The sequence below is a fragment of the Pempheris klunzingeri genome, chromosome 5, assembly GCF_042242105.1.
Source record: "Pempheris klunzingeri isolate RE-2024b chromosome 5, fPemKlu1.hap1, whole genome shotgun sequence".
NCBI lineage: Eukaryota > Metazoa > Chordata > Actinopteri > Acropomatiformes > Pempheridae > Pempheris > Pempheris klunzingeri.
In genome coordinates this window covers 15924334-15941594 of record NC_092016.1, presented here as the reverse complement: position 1 = coordinate 15941594, position 17261 = coordinate 15924334, and the positions used below count along the sequence as shown (strand labels likewise).

General features: G+C 42.4%; 2 protein-coding genes across 2 annotated transcripts in view; both read right to left on the bottom strand.

Moving 5' to 3' along the window:
• The window catches only part of chkb (choline kinase beta), a 249422-nt gene that overhangs the window by 138608 nt on the left and 93553 nt on the right, over positions 1 to 17261 (bottom strand). The gene's annotated exons all lie outside the window — the stretch shown is intronic.
• On the bottom strand, positions 1057 to 2058 carry mafb (MAF bZIP transcription factor b). Its single transcript, XM_070830676.1, has one exon. It carries the CDS (start codon positions 2035 to 2037, stop codon positions 1057 to 1059), a length of 981 nt encoding a protein of 326 aa, XP_070686777.1. The 5' UTR covers positions 2038 to 2058.

The window sequence follows — 17261 nt, the reverse complement described above, 5'->3', positions numbered from 1 at the left end:
CAATAATCTATTTAGTCTGTGCATTTGAAAGGAAAGACGATCGTTGTTTCTGCTAAATATTCCGATGAGGCTCACCTGGATAGTATGCTGTCTGTCGGTATTAGTCAATACTGAGTACAAAGTTGTCTTATTCCACATTGTCAGTTTTCTCAAAGGGCTCCAAAAGAAGCCTATAAAATGTTGAAGGGTCCATGTCCGCGGGGGGACTTTTATGAAAGCAAAGTGACGGATGAATGCACTTCACACTTTTTTTTTTTTAAACAAATTAAATCCCAAAAGGTGATGAGGCTGAACAATGCAGTCATGGTATAATACAGTCATTATACACAAGTTCACAAAAAAAATGAGAAAAAAAAGCTAAAGACACGATCCGTACATGACCAGCATGCATGGCTTCACATAACTGTTACAACCTGACACCAGTTTTCCAAACGTCTGCTGTAACTGACTTTGGATGTTTTTCACAAGACAAATAGGATGGATGATAAGAAAATGAGATCATTCATATCAAAATGAATCGATTTTAAAACAACAACAAAAAGCAACAAAACAAAACAAAAACAAAAAAAAAACTTAACACCAAAATAAAGCTGCTGTGTCAGAGGATTGTTTAATTTCACAAAACAAATTTTTGGGGGGTTAAAGGCAGCAGGATGGACGAGGCGCAGAGTGAGGGTATAAAGGGCGGACCTCTTGAGCAAAGTGTAAAGTAATTTTATGCAGCGTGTTTGAAGCCAAACATCACTGACGGCACAGAAATGCTTTGAAATATTTGCGGAAACCGGATTCTTATTCAGGCCTATTTATGCAGGCTACTCTTTAAAAGTGATGAAACACAAATCAAATAAGATCCTCAGCCTGAAACAAAATACTTCTGAAATACAGAAAAGTGGGAAAAACTCTTTTGTCCTTAACTAACGCAGCTTTAACAAAACCACTTCAACACAAACACGCCAAACCTATTTTTTTAGCTGCGCGCAAATTAAAAGTTTTTTTTTTCCTCTCTCTCTCTGTTTCTTTGTGAAGGTCGGTTATTAAACTTTTCAGCGCCGAAACTCACATGAAAAACTCCGGGGATGAGGGGTTGTTGTCGCTGCTGGATCCTCCGTTTTCTCTGAAGCCGGTGCTGATCAGCTTCTCGTATTTCTCCTTGTAGGCGTCCCTCTCCCTGGCCAGCCGGGAGATCTCCTGCTTGAGGTGGTCCACCTGCTGTATGAGTTGCGTCTTCTCTCCCTCCAGGACGTGCCGCTGCTGGACCCGCTTGTACCGGCAGGACTGCGCATAGCCTCTGTTCTTTAGCGTCCTCCTCTTCTGTTTCAGACGGATCACCTCTTCCTTGCTGACCCCCCGGAGCTGCCGGTTCAATTCCCGCACCGACATGGTCACCAGCTGGTCGTCCGAGAACCGATCTTCCAAGCGCAGGTGCTGGTGGTTTCCCCCCGCGCCGCCGCCGGACTGAGACCCAGAGGAGGGGTGGTGTGCCCCTGCGTGGTGGTGGTGGTGATGGTGGTGGTGGTGGTGGGGAGTCCCGTTCTGAGCTGCGGCTGCAGCGATAACCGCGGACACCACGGCGGCAGCTGATCCCATCTCCTCCCCGGCCATGGCGCCTCCCGCCCCGGCTGCGCCGCCGAACTGCTGCCCTCTGGAGTAGCCATCGAAGGTCTGGAGCTGGTGACTGCTGCTGATCAGCGCCTCTACGGCGTCCTCCGGGCTAAAGCCCAGAGCCTCGGGGTTCAACTGCTGTTGGTACCCGGTCATCCAGTAGAAATCCTCCAAGTGCGCCTTCTGTTCGCTCCCTGATCCCGGACTGGGCGCCGAGAAGCTTGGAGAGGGGGGAACCGAGCTGCAAGGCGTGCTCATCGGGGTGGAAGATAGGGATCCCCCGGCGACCAGACGGCTGCACTGGCTGATGCTGCGATCGGGCTCCACCGGCTCCTTTTTCACTTCAAACTTCATCAGATCGAAGTCATTAACATATTCCATGGCCAGGGGACTGGTGGGCAGGTCGGAGTTGCTCATTGCCAGCTCTGATGCCATCCTCTTGCTGTTGACAGTCCTCCAAAGGGGGTGAGGAGCACCTGTCAAAGTGGGCTGCTGAGACACGCACTGAGCCAGCTTGATTTCTTTATTTATTTTCTTCAAAACCGGAGGAAAAAGTGGATTTTCTCGCACTAATTGCGCAGCGCAGGTTTTGGTTTTGCGAGTCGATAAGTTTTTTTTTCTTCAGTCTGTGTTGCACAGACGCATTGGAGCAGCGCTGTTTCCTCCCTCTCTCCCAGCGTGCGGGTGTCTGAGCGCCGCTCTCTCTGTTTCTACCATTTAACACTTCATGGCTCCTTTTAGGATTAGTGCGCCAAATTGAGGAGGTTCACGTACGTGTCCCGGGCAAATAGTTGCTTTGTGGAGAATGAAAAAAAAACTCCACCCAAGGATTGATAGATTTTTTTTTTCTAAGGGATCAGTCAGCCGACGAGTTAAAAAGCATTGCTTAGTTTTATAGGTGCCCTGACGTCAGGACTGAAATATGAAATTGACTGAGACTCAGCCAATGAGGAGCCCAGCCTGGGGATGTAATTAGCATAATAGTATAGAAACCAAAGTTTTCTGAACTGTCCAAGCCCATCAGCAGATTGACACATGAGACTTAATACTCGTCCTTTTTTTCCACTTTGCACGGAAAACAACGAAAGCAAATAAAAGAAATCAGATTCTGAGGATTAACAGAAGATATCAGATGGTAAATATGCACGTCTGTCTTCTTTGGATCGGCAAGCCCTTATAATTTACACACATATTTAATGTTTTCCACCATTATAAGAACCACGTGAAATACCATTTAAATTGAATTTTAGAGTCACAGTCGTCAACGATATTGTTTGTTTCGGCATTGTTTACTGCTCAGTCAGTCTTTCTCAATACTATCTCATGTCTTTTGTGTTGAAATAGTAATAATAGACTTTGCTCAGGTGCGTTTCATTAATTATGCAGGCAGCTTCCTCATTAAGGAGGGACGTTACTCGACCCAGACATCTTGAAATTAGATGCACCAAAAGGTATTTTAATGATTTTCACTGAGCGACAGATAAATGGTCAATATGCCACATAACATCGCAGAAACAGATCACTACAGTCAAAGCGGGCCGTTGTGTGAGGAAGGAGAGAGTGTTTGAAAGGAGCGTGGCAGGACTCCGGTTGAATGACAGCGTTTGGAAACCCAATGTCGCCACCTTTCGGTATAAAATAATACTTCACGTTGCTTCTCTAAAGGTCTGTATGTGTCAGATACTTCCCAGTGTTCAATTGTTTTCCCTCTTTAGATTGATTTCTACTGACTTTGCCTTACTGCTGGAAATGAAGATTATTTAACATTTATATTTCCAAAAATAACATTTGTGGTTTCAAAATAATTAAATAAATAAGATGTAGAAACTCGACACAAGTCATTTTTATTTAAGAAAACAAACCCATTTTCTCACACGCGTGTCCTTGGTAATCTTTTCACGTTGAATTCGAGCCTTTGTCAACATGAAATCCCTTTTCTAAAGGAGCGCTATGTAGTGACAACACCTCCATCTGTGTCCTACTGGAGTCTATAGTTTCAGCCCCATGTAATGATCACAGCATCACTGTTCCTCTCTCTCTCTCTCTCTCTCTCTCTCTCTCTCTCTGTCTGTGTCTGTATCTCTCTTTCCTGGAGCACATTCCTCAGGAGTGGTGGCACATAAGAACAAACAATAAAGAGGGCTATACACAGAGGACTGGAGAGTAAATAAGAGCACTCTCCCTGGAACATGTCACACGGGGAAGCTTCAGAAAACTACAAAGCCGCCAGCAGATAATCCAACTCCCTGGTGTCCCAATGCAAGTAAATATTCTCTTGGTCCCTGTGACTGTTCACGGGGACTTAACGTTAAACAGGAAGGATAAACATCGTGTTTTATTCATTAGAACACACAACAGAGGCCCCTCTCATGCTTTTGAATAAACATTAAACAGATGAGGTGTCCCTTCTGATGCTACTATATGTTGTTGCTATTATTGTCTAAATTCAGTAGTAAAGTATTCATTAGGAGTAGGCCTACATATTTTTCACATATATGCTGGCAGATATCTGGATACTATGTTTAGTGACCAGAAAATGATGCCATAACTGAGGGAGGTGAATCAACACAAGAAAGTGAATAAAAAGTGAATAAAAATGATCCTGTAGATGTAAAATGCCATTTTCTAGCACTATTAAAGTGGCAAAATAACCAAAACAATCAATAAAACCATCATTCCCATATATTATGTGTCAAATTGTTTGATACGCAAGTCACCAGCAGACACAGAGAGCAGCTTAAGTTGTTCATGTGTCCACACAGGTCCACGTTTGATGCAGCATTGCACACTACCTGCTGTGTGAGCTCTGGGTTCACCAGATCTCTTAAACCAGGATTTATCGGGCCGGGAGTCTCAAGGGTTAACAAGCAGAGTCCAGAGCCAATGCATCAGCTGTGTTACTGAGGGATAATAGTCCTGTATGCACCTCATTCTGTCTCCCTTTGGAGTTTCATGCAGGCAGCTCACTGCCACAAAGTTTACTGCTGTCTTTATTTTATCGGAGATGCTTTTTTCCCTACACTACACAGAGGTTGCCTTTAGGCATATATCATAAAAAAAGCTTATACAGCAGGAGGAGGACCACTTACACAGTGTTAGTACAGAGGAGAGTTAAGAGTATTTGCACACCAGTGTTATATGACTATGACATATGTAGATATATTGAAATACATACCACACACCCACATGGAGAACAGAGATTCTTCTCCAGAGAAATTGAATTAGGATAAAAGGTTAATTTCCAAGTGGATTGAGCTGTTTCCTTTACCTCGAATCTTGGGCTGTGTTTACTTACTATAAGAAAGCCTAATCCAATCTTTAATAGCATTTAATACTTAAAATACTAATAAAACTAATATCTCAATCGGTTTGTGAACCCAGAGCCATGAAGTCAAATGATTTGTGAATGAAAACATCCAACTCTTTGCCCTGTCCTCACATGTACAAACCAGCTTTGTTTTAATAGTCTGGCCCCTACATGTGGAGCCCAGCTAACACTACGTGTTAATGAGACACTGTCTGACCTTTTGGAGTTCACCCCAGGAGAACACCGATGCATCCTGGGTAAAGGATAACCAGTGCTCCCGGACTTCTCCGTGATTTACTGGTACTGTGACTTTACTAATTGTTACATCTATTAAAAACATCCTCGTTACAGTATGACTTATGTGCCATGTTGCAATAGATCTTACTTTTATTTTCAGCATGCTAACCTTTTGTTTGCCTCTGGGGTTGCCTGAAGTTGTGCCCTTTCAGAGGATGTGCATGTTGTTTACTTTGTTACCCACCTTCACAGCAGAAATGCTTTGCTTACAGGTTTGTTAAGAAGGAGCTACTTGTGAGGTCTGTAAAATAAATAGCATACAGAAATACACACAAATATGGCCACTTATGGACCATGGTGTTGTGCTAATGTTGTATAAAACATTATCATAATGTTTTGGCCAAGAAAGAAAAGGGATTGAGAGCGCTGAGAAAGAAAAAAAAAAAACTAATTAAAGCTCACTTTATGCATCTGCAAGATATGCATTTTATAACCCCACTCACACTATTCAAAATCTTAAGCGTGCCAAAAATAGCAAAAGACATTACCATATTTAACAGACGGTAACTTAAATAAAATGACAGAAACTAAACTAAAGGATTTCTGCATTACCAAGATTATGCCTTATAATCATTCATTACATTCCCAATGGGAGGTAGGCTTCATATTCATTCTCAATCCCTGTTTAATGCCATATATTAGACTCTGGTGGTACTCCAAATGGGGGACAACCAGACGAGTGGGCTCAGTGGGCTCATCTGAGACACATTTAATTAGCAGGACAGAAAATGAAATGTTTCGTGGGGTCTTAACTAACTGTTGTATCTTTTGTAATGGAATGAGGAGCTGTGAGAAGCTATTACAAGGAGGAGCATGACGAACGGTAGCACGCTTTCCTCTGCCAGTGTTTTATAGGGGGAATAAAAGAATGCATATTAAGATAATAAGCTCCCACATCACGGAAACAAAGTGCCATATTTGCAAAGTGCTACGTTTGAGAGGACAGCCTTAGTCTCTCTCTCTCTCTCTCTCTCTCCCTCTCTCCCTCTCTCTCTCTCCCTCCCTCTCTCTCTCTCCATGTCAGTGTCCCGTTCTCCAATCCTGCATTAATCAGATTTTTACAACCTTTTCGATTCATTTACCTGCTCGGGAAGCAGGTAGCAGCTCTGGGTTTGAACTGTTTATGTGCGGACTTGTCGGCATGGTTAATGGGGGGGAAACGGGCCCTCAACAAGTGACTTTGATTATCAAGCAGCACACAAGCGCACACACCCGCACGCACAAGCACAAAGAGATGTAACCAGGAACAGTGTACCCAGAGAAGGACAGGGTGTGGGTTTACCACTAATGTGTTAGTATAACAGACTGAGGTACTGCTGTTGTTTTTACTCTGATCCAGTTCTGCTTTTCAAACTCCACAGTGCGAGAAATGCCCAAGTCACCACAGTCAATCACACCCTTAAAGCCTAAAAATGGAAACATTATGCAGAGTAAAATGCCAGAGTAGTGTAAGAATTCAAATGATTGGATGCTCTTGATTAGAAAACCAGGCTGTGACACACACACACACACACACTCTCTCTCTCTCTCTCTCTCTCTGGCTCTGTGCCTGCCAGAAGGATGCTTCAACCTGGTAATTGGCCACAATGAGCAGACTTGCATGTGTCAAACTCTCCTCTTCACATCTGGTTATTGTCTCTCACAGCAGGTGGACATCACAGGCATCGTCTAAGCAATCTCATCTGCTCTCTGTCTCTGTGTAACACGGGATGCACTGCTATTTTACTTAGAATCCAGCAACTCTGCATGTGTAAAATATGATATCTCTAACGTGAACAGATAACACGATGAAGAGATGTGGGTCATTCGCATGTCAGTGCTGTCTGTGAGTTAATGATTTTCAGGGGCTTTATGAATACACAAATATGTCAAATTGGAGGTACTGACAGGGGAAGTAGTTCATTGAGGATTCAACAGTCCAGGGTCATGAATGTAATCATGTTTACGCACAAACACACTAAAATTAAGTGTGAACCGTATGGAGCCTGAGCTCATCTCCTCTCATTAGACACACACTGCTCCATGATTGGCTTCATTAGCTATCCCCACCGTGCATCAGCCAGCATGTGGAGGAGCAGGTAGAAGAAGCCAACACTCACAAAATAACAAAAACAATACAAGGTACTTTACACAAGCTATTTGCTTTCCCCCAAAACTAATGTTTTTTATAGTCCACCTAACTGAGGGAGAAAGGTGGCTAATTTTAGCTTTTCATGGCTAATGACTGTGATTTTCTATTTTTAGGTGTATAAGTGAACACAGGGCTTGCATGTGTGACTTCCAGTGTACACATGGCATGATGATTCATGTTGCAGTTGGAGGTTAAGAGTCGTTATTGATGTGGCCGGTATATGTTCTGTGCTATATGCTCTCTGCAAATGTACACTGTTATTAATGTCCACAGTGTCCACTCTGTGCTGTTATTAATGTGATTCATATACATAAAGAGTTTCCCCATTAGTCAGAGTCGAACTATGCCGTCACACAGAGAGGAGGTGCAACGGGTACTCTTCCTCTTTATCCTTCTTCACCTCCTCCACATCATCGCCATCATCGCTGAATGTTTGAACTACGATATAAAATCACACACACGCTCACATTACATACATAAAAGTCCCGCAGGCCTCTCTTGGTAAAGAGTCCACAGATTTACTCTTATGTTATCCTACAAAGTTATTTTAAAGTAACTGAAATAAAAACCTAGTTTAGTTTAGGAGTAATGTTAAAATTAGTAAGTTTATTAAGATAAGATATAAACTTTTATTAGTCCCTAGTGGTGAAATTCAGTGCAGAATGCTTAAAACAATTCATTGAATAATTGACAGAAAATGAATAACTACAGTTCTTCTGACTGAAAATGTGTTTATTTATTGAGCCAAAGTGCTGAAACATTCACTGGCTCAAGCTTCTCAAATGTAATGAATTTATTTTTTGAGTTGTTCCATGTAATTGTTAATATCTGTCTGTTCTCTGTTGTTGGTCGGACAAACCTAGCAATATAAAGACATCACCTCGGGCGCTGGGTACGTGTGATTAACATTTTTCATTAATTTTCCAAAATTTTACAGGCTAAATGCTCAATTAATTAATCAAAAAGAGGTTAATAGATAACGGTTGTCAGCCCTAGCTGAAGACATTCCACAAAGTTGTGGTTGGACAACTTTTAAAATAAAAAACTAAACTAAAATTCAGTTCCAGTGGAATTGTTAAAAATGTACATACTGTTTATTCCTGAACTAGAGTGTTAAGCCTAGTCAGAAGAAAATATGGTAAGTAAGCAAAAAGGCTAAAAAATACGATGAATATAAAAATGTATAATGTATAGCAAACTATATGATAAATATGGTATTGATGGTAATTCTAATTGGATAAAATATTGAGGTGGGGGTTTTAGTCAGACACAAAAAAGAAAGAAAAGAAAAGAAATCTTTAAAAATGCAACTCACTAAAGAATAAATGATAAAGTATTTGTGGAATATCATATAAAGTAACTGTATAGTTCATATGCTTTATGACAAAAACTACAAAAAGGTGACCACAGGCTGCTCTTGTTCACTCAGACTCACATACAAAGAGTCTTTGTGTGTTTTTCCAGGGGGCTGAAGAGGCCACTGGCTCTGTGGGGATCAGGGTGGAGAAAGAGATGCAGCCAAAAGAAATATGAGAATGTAAACACCCCTGCATGCCGTGTGATTTAAGATTATTGCAGATGAATGTAAATATTAATTTCAACTTCCTTATGATAATCCCCTCATCTGTTCCTCAGAAATTGAAGAATCATTTGCCTATAACTCTTAGTAAGCAGAGGAGTGTGTGAGGGAGCAGGCAAACTAAAGTCACATCTCTCTGCGTTATTCAGCACTCTGTCAGGGAGGAAGATGCAGAGACAATACAGCCCACAGGACACCGCAGCCTCATACAACAATCCTTTACATCTACACTAGATTAATGCCAGGAGACAAATGCACTTCCACTGGGATATTCACTTCTCTGGGGGAGAGCGGGGGAGGAGGATGGAGGGAAGAGAGGTTGATCGCTGCTGGACCGAGGGATGAGTGAAGCGGGATGATGAACAGGCTTCATGTAAAGGGTGGACTTTTGATTATGGCAATATTGAGTGTGGAAATGAGATGTTTATCAGATGTGGTTTTGAGGGAGAGACGGGAGGAGCGAGGGAGCAGGGGGAGGGCTGGGATAAGCGTTAATCTGGCTGCTAAATGGAGGGTTTGACATGTTGTGTCTCTCTGAAGAACCCAGCGGGACCGTCTTCATCTCCTCTCTGCACACTTTGATCACGCTCACAAGCGCTCACAATTAACACCTCATGATGATGAGTTGAAAATGTGGGAGCATTTAGAGAGTGATATATACATTACTGACTGCAACTAAAAGAAAGAGATCCTGAGAGCGACACATAATTTTAGGGGAAAAAGGAGGTTATGACAGTAAGAGGGAGTGAGATGAAGAAGAGAGGAAAGTATCTTTAAGCTTTTCCTAAAAACGCACAAACAGACTTAGTAAGAGTTAGTCATGGTTCTTTGCGCACTCACAGTAGATTTGGATGCTTACACAGGAGCAGAGACACCCTTCCTGTTGCTTATCCGCTTCCTGAGCCTCAATTTGTATTGAAATCCCTCACAGGCAATTATCCATATGCGAATGGTGTACTTACTCTGAGCTTATATAAGTTTCTGTCTCGGTAAGCCGCACCATTTTCATTTTAAAACTCTGATTACAATTTCAGAGTTTATTCCTATGAGAAAATGGCAAAAATGGGTGCTCATAGTTAACACAGAGCATAAAATCCTGCTGGACCTCTCGCTGGCTGTATAATTTGAAAGATTGAATAATCTCTCCCTGGCATGATGTTGAAAATCCCTTTGCAGGAAGAGAGTCGTGGGCAGCAGTTGGCATCTATGTGGTCAGGGAGACATTTTTTTTGAGTAAAACATTGGCAGGCAGGCAGGAGGAACACCCCGCCACCACTCAACCGCCGCCTCCTCATCTACCTCTCAGGCTGTCAGGAGTGTCATATATCTGGGGGATATCTGAGGGCGAGGGAGATCGTAGCCCAATTACGGGCTGATAACTAATCAATAGGCCACTTATTCCTACAGCAGGAAGTAAAGGAATGGGCCCCTGGGACACGTAGTTCAGATTACTCTCCCCTCAACATGGGACAGCCACTAATGATGAGACAGAAAAAGAAGTGGAGAGGGGCAGACACAGGGGGGATATTAAAGAGAAAAAAAAAACGGGGCGGAGAGAAGCCACAGTGTACCAAAAGAGACAAAGAGAGAGGTGAGGAGAGAAAGAAATAGAGACAGAGAGAAAATGGAGCACTCGTAAAGTAAAGTCCAGTTGTAGGCAGCTTGTTGTACTAAGCAGCTGATGACCAGTAAACACAAACAAGATGTCTTTAAATTTAGCAGGTACTTAAAAAGGGTTGATTCACCAAAGTTACCACCAACATGCAAATAAAATTAGTTTTCACTATGTAAAATGTACTGACAGAAAGTGCAAGAGCTAGCGTGGCTAGGACGCTAACAGCAGCGATCCACAAAGTTGTTACTCCCATATCTTTTCATCAAACATTTACCTCACTGTCCTTGTACTCACTACGAACAAACAGCATCCCGTCTTTTCTTCTGCATGCCTTGTTTTTTAGCTTGCACCTATAAAACAAGAAGATAACCAAAACATTTCCTATTCGAGAGGTCAGCACCACCTCATCTCTCACTGGAGAGCCTTGTGATTTTGTGCATCATAGTTTAATCAAATTGACATGCAAGGAAAGCGGGTCATATAGAAAATTAGTGAAGTGAATTTTGGTCTGACTGCGTCTAATGAGTCTAATTAGGCAAAGTAAGTGAAGACACCTGCAGAACCTTTCTAACATTTGTTATTCTTCACATTCGTGGGGTCTGTTAAACTGATGCAAGTAACTTAAAGAAAAAATCAAAATAAATTTCCCCCTGACACTCCTAATGAAGATCACTGGCAGGAAGTCACAGCTTACCAAGCTTTTAGTGTATTACTACCTCCCTTATTAGTGGTAATCATCAGCATATTCCACTGGCCTCTACAGAGTCTCAGGGTTCACAGTAGTTAGTAGTCATGCTAGCTGCAGACTTGGTCCTGGTTTCTTCCTCCAAACGAACCGCCCCTTGATGCTTGAAGGGTCTTCTTTCCATGGAACACAGGAACTATTCGTTCTCATTTCTTTTGACAGGCCATTCGTTGTGTCGCTCTTCTGTCACTGTCGCCCTCATGAAGAAATATGGCAGCAGCCTCTGCCCCTGTTCCCCACACCTTGTGCCCTTAGCTGACAACCTGCCCAGACCCTGGCCAGGGCCCCTTACATCCTTCAAGGCATCTGTCATTCTCACCACTCTTCCACTAATATCAAGTAAATGATCAACAGTTTCTGGTTCAGTCCCTGCCATTTCAGCACAATCCATCCCAGGCTGGGAGGTAGAATAATGACTTTACAAGCGTTTATGCGTCCTAAAGTTTATGCAGGATCTGTCAGCACAGAGGTAAATTGTGATGTTTTTCATTAGGCTATAGAAAAGGAATGGAAACTATAGGCATGGTTAGTCTGTAGCTCCTGTTTTTCAGCAGTGCTGTCTAATCAGTGGAATGGTATTTTTGGCTGTCAAGCAGAAGGCATCAGTGAAAGACGAAAGCCTAAACCATCACCATTAACACTGATCAGGTTTCTACCAATCTGCTTGTTTATCCTCCTTTCTCCCCAGATCAGTACAAAGCTACTTTACAGCCTCTTAAACCCAACATGTTTCTCCAAGACAATACAGACGATCCACAAAACAGTCCTCAATGACTTCAGTGATTAAATGCATGCAGTAGTTTTGGATGAAATGAGACAGGAGAGAGCAGTAGAGACAGAGAGTGAGAGTCAGTCTTGCAGCTGCATTTGGCATCGGCACATTGGCCACATCCAAAGTTTTCCACTCAGAAGAACAATGCCACGCTCCCTCCAAATCGATTGGTAATACGTCTCATCCCATTGATGCCATCTCTAATCCATTCTGGGCTCCTTTGCAAGATGGAGATGGAGAGGCAGAGGGAGAGGTATGGCACGGCCCATGGAGAGAGAGGAAGAAAGCGTAAATACTGGCTGAGCGGCCATGTATTCTGAGGAATCCGTGTTGTGTCGGGTTTTTTTTCCCTCTCTCTCCCTCTACTGCGATGGGGCTGTGTCGTTAAGCTCTTTAGTCCGCGTGGCTAATGAAATAGGGTTGGCAGGATTACACAGGGCTAAAGCACTGTGCCTGGTGAGCCTTGGAGAAACTGCTGTAGCTCCGCCAAGTGAAAGGGAGGGAAGGATGGAAAAGGAGGAGGGGGGTTGTAGTTCGGAAGAGGGCACGGAAAGGGTTTTGGGGGAAGGGAGATGGAAGGTTAATTGTAGAAAAGAAAACACCTTGACATACAAGACCATTGTCACAGATGTCAGGTCTCACTCTGAATTGTGTTTTTAGCCATTTGTTTGACCCAGAGGTAGTTGGCCTCTGAGTCTGTTGAACCCTATGCTCCCTGGAGACCCTCGGTTTTTAGGGTGGCCAACTGCTGGCAGAGAGAGAAAATAGAGTGAAGTAGAAGATTGCTCACACTTGGTGTCTAATAGCCATAAAAGCAGCAGAAGGTTTTTAACTAGTCGTAAAATCAGTGGCAGGAACAGGAGGATATTAATTAGATTAGCGCATTCATGGTCCTGTGATCACCTCTTCTGCTTCCATGATTATTTCTGAGGAATGGAATTAGATCAATTCATCATGTGACATATTGTATATTTTGAATCACATGAACATACTGACTTACAGCGATACTGGCCAAACTGTTTTTAAACACGTGCATGGTCACAGTTTGAAATATGTCACTGACTCTTCATGAGATTTTTTAGAGAATTTCTTTTTCTAACTTTTACTCCTATTCCACAAATATGATAAAACACTTTCAAATAGAGTTTGCAATTTGCTATATAAATCTATAATGTATGTATGTATGTATGTATGTATGTATGTATGTATGTATGCATGTATGTATAAAAGGGACATTCCACTAAACTTACACATGAAGTTCAGGTTTGTCACGTTGAGCACACAGTTTATGAAAACAGTCGGCTCTGGAAGAAACTTTCCACAGTTTGAGAAAATAATCCTGAGAGTGTCATTACAGGAAACCCTGTATATTCCAGCTTTACAACAGCCAATAGATTTTGAACAAAACATAATGTTGCCCAGATTATGTATATCATCAACAAAATTATGAAACTTTTGTTAACATATCTAGTAAACTGAAAAATGCTGCACTGTACTCATTTGCAATCCCTCAAAACTTTATGGAGGTGCAATTCTTAATAGCTGTGATACAACTCTAAAGCATCCTGCTGTTTAACCCTCTGTTTATCACAAGGAGGCATCTCTCTCTGCCCTTTGCTTCTCTCTTCTTCCTCTCGCTCCTCATCTCCCCTCCTCTTGTCACATCGCAGGAATAAATCTGTTTCCAAACATAATGGAGCCCTCCAGGGGGGGAGGGGCCTCAGTTTAGTTTGCCACTCTGTGATTGGCTGCTTGGCTTGATGTCGTATATGATGATAAATCTGGCCCAGGTGTCACCTCCTCGGCAGCAGGTGAGGATTGATGGGATACAGGAGGACTATCCATCATCCTGGGCAGGTGGCACGCTATCGGAATTTGGGAAATCTGTTCCCAATCAGAGTCCCGCAGTGCTCGGTGGGGTTCGCAACGTTGTTTGGGAGGCGTTACTGGAAATCAATGGCAAGCACTCAAGGTCAATGTACTGTTAGAAAACTCCTTAAGCTCTGACGGATAGATCCCTCTACTCTTTCTCTGCCTCTCTCACTCTCTCTCACTTCCTTCATGGGTGAATGCGAGGAGACACTGACATCTTCTATCCTCCACCACCCCGGCCCCCCCGAGTAAAGGAACGGTGGTTTTTAGGTGGATGTCATAGTGGCTGTCTGGAGTAATTTGCTACGTAGCCCTTCTCTAGGTGGAGCCAGCGAGTGCCAATCTGGGGCCGAGGCTGGGACTGGGGTTGGGGCCGGGGAGTATCGGAGATCTAATAAAAGCCCAGGGCGCCTGCCTGGCTCCTTATTCTTATAGATTACCTGTAAGTCACCTTGTCCCTGCTACTGTAAGGGTTGGGAGTTAAGCTGCATAAAGGCAGACATTCACCCTCACCTCCTTGGCTGGCTGAAAGTCAATTCAAACTGCAGATCAGAGGAGGGGGAAACTTTGTTACAAGTCTGCTGCAAGTCAGTGATTCAGCATCCAGTCCAACTGTGGTTTCAGGTACAGCTGGCAAAAAATAATTTCCTTTCCGTTCCTCTCTTTGGCCTTAAAGGTGATAAATATATGTCCCTGGTGTGCCTAGAGACAGCCAAACTCAGAGAAAAGACAGTCCTCTCCCCTTTTCTCCTGCTCCATCTTTCAGTAAATATGTGTAACAATACACCGTTTAGATTTGGCTCCTCTTATGATGTCAGAAGAGGATCTGTTGATCATGTGACCTTCTCCAGCCCTTCAGCAGGCTGACTGTACCTGCCCACTGAAAACCCCCTGAGATCGTCTTGCTGTCCAGAATTGTTTTTTCCTCACCAACACCAGCTTCTGGTAAACAAAGACATCGAGGGCAAGAGCAAAGCAGCAGATTTGTTCTTCTAAAACAGAGCACTCAGACACAGGCTGAAAACAGCTGCGGCAGCCATTTCTAGTACAAGAAAAATAATGTACTTTTTGTAAACCTGTTACTAGTAGGACCTAAACTACCAGGACATTCAAAAGCAAGTATGAACTTTAAAGAATATGGGACCTTTAAAAGAGTGATACATTAAGTACAGTTTAAGCAGCATGTCAAATCCATACTATGCCAGATGAGTTATGTTTTTTACTTTGCACTTGAGGTTTTTCTTTGTGTTTGTTTTTATTTTCTTTTGGAAGCCAGCCAGGTAAGGTTTCTTTAACAAAAGGCAGAAGGAAGAGAAAAAGAAAAGCAGAATTTATATGTACTGAAATACTTTCTTGATAGGTAGAATTACACCCTCAAAAACAAAGTTGTCTTTGCTTTAATGTAGCTATAACCAGTATTTAACAATAAACATAAAACAATAAAAGACATGACTAGTGTTTGTGAAAGGTGTTGTTATGTAGGGTGTGGAGCACTGGTGACAAACAAACTGTTGACAACTTAACTGTCAGCACCAGCTAACAGTGATCGTGAATATGCCGTAGCATGCTCAACACACTCTACCTGTTACACTGCTGTTACTAATCACAGTTGCACAGCCATCTACTGGTGAGTGGGTGTCAGAAACAGTCCATAGTGTCATATCATGTTGTCACTCCTCTCAGCCCTAATGAGCACCTTAGCGTCTTTTAGCTAATTGTTTTGGTTTTCTAGCCTGTAACTTTACCATTTTGATTCAGTCTCATTGCTCTAAGCAGTATTGTTTTTAGCTGCAGCAAACAGCTGTTCACAGCGAAAAACCTCTGAAAACCCCACACCTGCAGGACCAAGCAACAGACAGACAATGACAGGCGTTAAAGAGTTAAAGAGATGGACATTTCCTTCAGGAGTAACTGAAGACCAAAAATGGAGCTAAAAGGGAGGGAATATCGGACTTATATTTGCAAGGTGGCCAGGAACATTTTGTAAATTATTTGAAAAATAATAGTCCTAAGAAAGTCTTGCCTTGACTATAAAAAGCCTCCAATGTAACATTCAACTTTTCCTAAAAACTATAAGCAGCATTAAAAATGTTTAGTATGTATGTCCAGATTGAACATCGACTGAATCTGTCACTTCATAAAGTTGTTGCCGATTTTTTTATGTTATTGACCATAATGTTTTTCCTAATGTATGCATATTGACGATGCAAATAAGTAATTTAATATGAGAACATCATAAACTACTGATAAGGACTGCACATTCATATTACAAAATATAGGAAAGGTATCTTTCTCTAATCTGCACCTATTAAGCAGGACTAAGATAATGAGAGAAAAATGTAGGTTTCTATCGTTGTCAGTGAGTTAATCTCCTCTCATATTGTAAAGAAAAGAATATTGCAGATCTTTATGAAACAATTAAGTTCCAGCCTCAAACAGATTAACTGTATTTTTAAATTAAAATTGTTTTGTGGGGACGTGGGACTGTTACTGAAACTGTAATGTATTAAATAAGGAAGGATCAACCAGGTGCACCCACACCTCCATCCCTCACCACCCACAGTGGCTATCTGTCTTCACACGTTGACCTCATTACCTGTCTGGAGGTCAGCTGCAGGGAAGGTCACAGACCTAACCAACTCTTTTTCTGTTCCTGCACACTCTTAGCTTGTATCTTCTACCCTTACCTTTTACCTTTTATGCTCATTCTTCTTTTATCAACATCCAACTGTAGAGTACTGTATTTCATATGTCTGTCTAGTGTGTCGTAGCCCATCTTACCTTTACCTTCTACTAGTATTCACATTTGCTGCCCTGCCCCTCTATCCCAAGGTGACCCTGCCTCCCAATCCCCACTATCGGTCAGGTTCGGGCCTCTATTAATCCTTCTTCATTTGTCCTGCCTCTTCCCTCCACTTTGGGTGGAATTTATGACAGTACCTTAAATGCTAATGGAGTCTAATCTGTGGAGAGCTTCGCTCTTTTCTAAAGACTCCTATCACTCTTTGTGCCACATGCATACAATGAGTCCACACATACAGGGACAGAGCTAGAGTGGTATTAAGAGAAAGTTCCTTCAGTGAATAGACAGCACAAGTCCATTCAAATGTATTTCCACCCAGGAAATCATGTCCTCTTTGTGGAATAGTGAAAATAATATTTTTTTTTTGTCAAAATGCTTTAGTCTAGTTCAAAAGATGAATCCTCTATCAAAGTTCAATGGCTCAGGGTGAGAGTCACTGCAGTGAACTGGAGAGATTAATTTTGGCCTGGGGTACTTCACTGTGACTGAGTGTGCGTCTGTCCCGCTGTCTGTCTGGCTCCCTCTGTCCATCTGTCAC

Coding starts and splice junctions, on each gene's coding strand:
- mafb (XM_070830676.1), bottom strand. CDS start 2,037: ATGGCATCAGAGCTGGCAATGAGCAACTCCGACCTGCCCACCAGTCCC.